Source organism: Triticum aestivum, unplaced genomic scaffold (genome assembly GCF_018294505.1).
Source record: "Triticum aestivum cultivar Chinese Spring unplaced genomic scaffold, IWGSC CS RefSeq v2.1 scaffold21924, whole genome shotgun sequence".
Classification (NCBI taxonomy): Eukaryota; Viridiplantae; Streptophyta; class Magnoliopsida; order Poales; family Poaceae; genus Triticum; species Triticum aestivum.
In genome coordinates this window covers 42,921-46,331 of record NW_025228553.1, presented here as the reverse complement: position 1 = coordinate 46,331, position 3,411 = coordinate 42,921, and the positions used below count along the sequence as shown (strand labels likewise).

The 3,411-nt window shown below is 42.8% G+C and overlaps 1 protein-coding gene across 1 annotated transcript; it reads left to right on the top strand.

The window, feature by feature from the left end:
• The first annotated feature begins 1,288 nt into the window (after nt 1-1,288).
• LOC123174359 (cortical cell-delineating protein-like) lies at nt 1,289-1,836 on the top strand. The gene has a single exon (XM_044590038.1). The coding sequence runs from the start codon at nt 1,289-1,291 to the stop codon at nt 1,676-1,678; it is 390 nt and encodes a 129-aa protein (XP_044445973.1). The 3' UTR covers nt 1,679-1,836.
• The last annotated feature ends 1,575 nt before the right edge of the window (nt 1,837-3,411 follow it).

Genomic DNA, 3,411 nt, shown 5'->3' with positions numbered 1-3,411 from the left:
GCATTGTTTGCAAGATTGTGTGCGGGCGAAGATCCTACATGTGGGGAGTGGAGAAGGGTAAAAGAAAGATGGCCTAGCTTCCTTGGGACAAGAAGATCCTTCCAAACTACGGGAGGAATGGGTTTCAGAGACATGAGAACTTATAATCAGTCTCTTCTAACCAATCAAGCGTGGAGATTAATCTAGATTCTAGATAGTCTTGTGGCACGGCTACAGATGGAGAAATAGTACCTCAATGAGAACTTGGTTGATGCAGTTTTTACAAGAAATGTGTCAGTTGTATGGCACTAGTGCCAGCTGGGGCACTAGGCTTCGGCCTTCCTGTACATCCGATTGGGCCAGGAAATGATGACTACAATGCGAGGCCATGCGGTTCATCTGCTCCTGGGCCTCTCCTACCGCAAATGCTAAAAACTGCTGCTTCTTTGTGCTCGCCTATGGAGATCGACATGGTGGACCGGCGCAATTATTGTGTGCAATAGAGGTTTTGCGGTTTTCGGAAGCTTCTATGGAGCGGTTCATGCAACCTTCTATAGGTTTTGGTTTTGGGAAGATTCCATGACGTTTCTATTTTTTGTGTTTTTCTTTATCGTTTTTTCTTCTATTTATTTTTTAAAATACATGTCTACTTTTTTACTACACATTGAACAGTTGATGCATGTTGAAAAAATTTCAAATACACGATGAACATTTATTTGAGATTTCAAATACATATTGAGCATTTTCTTTAAAAACCAGTGCCTGGGTAAGTGTCCACACCAACGACCATGCATGTATAAGCCAAAGCTAGCTATGGAACATCTATAGTTGACTTCCGCTGCTCTCCAAATAATATGCATGTGCTATACGTGTCCATGCATGGTACCCAACGAACTTAGCAACTACAACATGCATGGCCATGGCAGAAAAGTCATCACACAGTATATCTTCAGCGCATTCCAGCCACTAGTATACCGCTATTCTGTGTGCGGAGCTTGTTTGAAAATACGCATGCCCATCAAGTATTGAAAAATCGCCGGGCGTATATCTCGCTCTAAACATTTTGTTGGCTAGCGCATCAGGATACACGTACGTCGATGAATTTTGTTATAGTTTACGTTAAGTTGTAGAATCAAACTCGAACGATCGATCATGGGATCAACACACTTGCATCAATAAGGGTAAGGGTAGTCGTACGTATGTGCAACCGGGCTATAAATACAACCTCCCACACAGCCCAAACGCACAACACCTACAAGCCCTTCCCATCTATTGTAAGCCTTGCTTCCTGTCGACCAAAGCTTTAGCAATGGCGCCATTGACCAAGCTCTTCCTCCTACTCCTGGGCCTAAACTTGATGGTCACCGCTGTGCATGGTGGCTGTGGACCCCACTGCCCGACCCCGACCCCACCACCACCTCCATCGACCAACGGCGGCACGTGCCCGATCGACACGCTGAAGCTGGCCGTGTGTGCCACCGTGCTGAACCTCGTGAAGCTCGGGCTCGGCGTGCCGCCCAACGAGCGGTGCTGCCCGCTGCTGGCCGGTCTGGCCGACCTTGACGCCGCTGTGTGCCTCTGCACCGCCATCAGGGCCAAGGTCCTCGGCGTCATCAACCTTAACGTCCCCGTCGACCTCGTCCTCCTACTCAACCAGTGCCACAAGACCTGCCCGCCCGGCTTCACCTGCCCGCTCTGATCAATCGACGTACTTGTCCAAGCATGCCATGCTGCGTACACATGCCATGCATGCAGCTTTCTACATATTACTACAGTTTGTGTTTCAGTTCATCTATATGTCTCGTGCATGCCTAAGTTCCCTGTCATGCATTAGCATTATGCATGCATGCAGTGATCATTTCGTGTTAGTGCGTGAAAGTGTGTGATGTTGTGGTGTCCAAATAAATGACCCACCTAATCAGGGGTTTGTATCATCATGTGAAATACTGTACCGGCTATATGCCCCTGGCATGTATCATCTGAAATATGTTGCAGTTGTGTTAACTTGAGCAGTGTGTTATATATATTCTGCCCGTCATCGTCCACTCCAAAAACATATACTCTCTCCGTTCCACAATATAAAACCAACATTCTTAAGTTTAAGATCAAAGAGGCATATAGCTTTTTGACAAGTCAAACCTCACAAACTTTGACCAAGTTTGTGGAGAAAAACATTTACATATGGAATGCCAAACATATATCATTAGATTCATCATAAGACGTAGATTCATATTTTATATATTTGGTATGGTAGATATAAATAGTTTCCTCTATATACTTGGTCAAAGTTTGTAATCTTTGACTTTTCAGAAGAAAAAAACTATACGCACTACATTATAGAAGGGAGGGAGTACAAGCACCTAGATCAAAGTCAACTCTATGTTTTATATGGATCATAGGAAGAGAAAAAGAATTAAATCGGATCAAGGGTGAATTAATTTAGTATTGACGAGACTTTATCGCCAACGACGTGCGATACATGGCAAGGGAGCTGTAATGCGAGAGCATGCAACAGCAATCTTTATATTTTTTTTGGGTAACAACGATCTTTGTATCGGCCATGCAGTTCATATCATCCTTACATGCAGTTACGAACCCAGAAACTTCTCGAAGCATATTTAAAATGTTTAGAGTTGCATTTTCCTTATATGGAAGTCATTGCAAAAGAAGAGGAAGCTGCTTATGGCTTGGTGCAATCTTAGGCAGGAGAGTGTTCTTTTGTGTTGCATAGCGCGTTTTCCTTCTTGTGTATCGGTCAAACTGGTTTGTGCAATTCAAAATGCTAGATGAAGTGGGCCGAAAGTGAGCCTGAGTTGAGCTAAGCACGTGGCCGGTTTTATTTAATGTGTGGGATTGCAGTTTTATATTGGCCACCACGACTTAGGCTGGGCATTCATAAATTAGCTACAAAATAATATTGGTATACTTGCATGAATGCACGTCAAGAATTCATCATGGAAAATCCTACTCTAAAATCATTGTTGTTTTTGTAATATACATAATTGTTTTTTAGGATCATATATATAATGGTTGTGGCTACAAGGCGAGACAAGGTGATAAAATCCCAGTCTAACGTTGGAAGAAGATCGGAATGTACCCCTAGGGGTGAAAACAAAGAGAATACAAGTCTTCCAGATTTCCCCTGAGTAAAGTAAAAAAGTCCTTCATTATTATTGGTTGTCTTCCGCAACTCCTTTCCCTGCTCAAACATTTTCATCTCAAATCAGGTTGTTCTTTAGCATCCACGACTTCATATCAAGGATAGCGGGCATATTGCCCGAAGATCGCAATACGTGGCTGATGTTTGGGTGTCATTTTTTGCATATTCCTTTGTCTTATTTTTTCCTTTAAACATTTTTTTATGTTTTGCTTTGTCCACCTTTTATTTGCACTTATGCTTACTTTGTTCATTTTCTGTTTTTCTTTTATTTT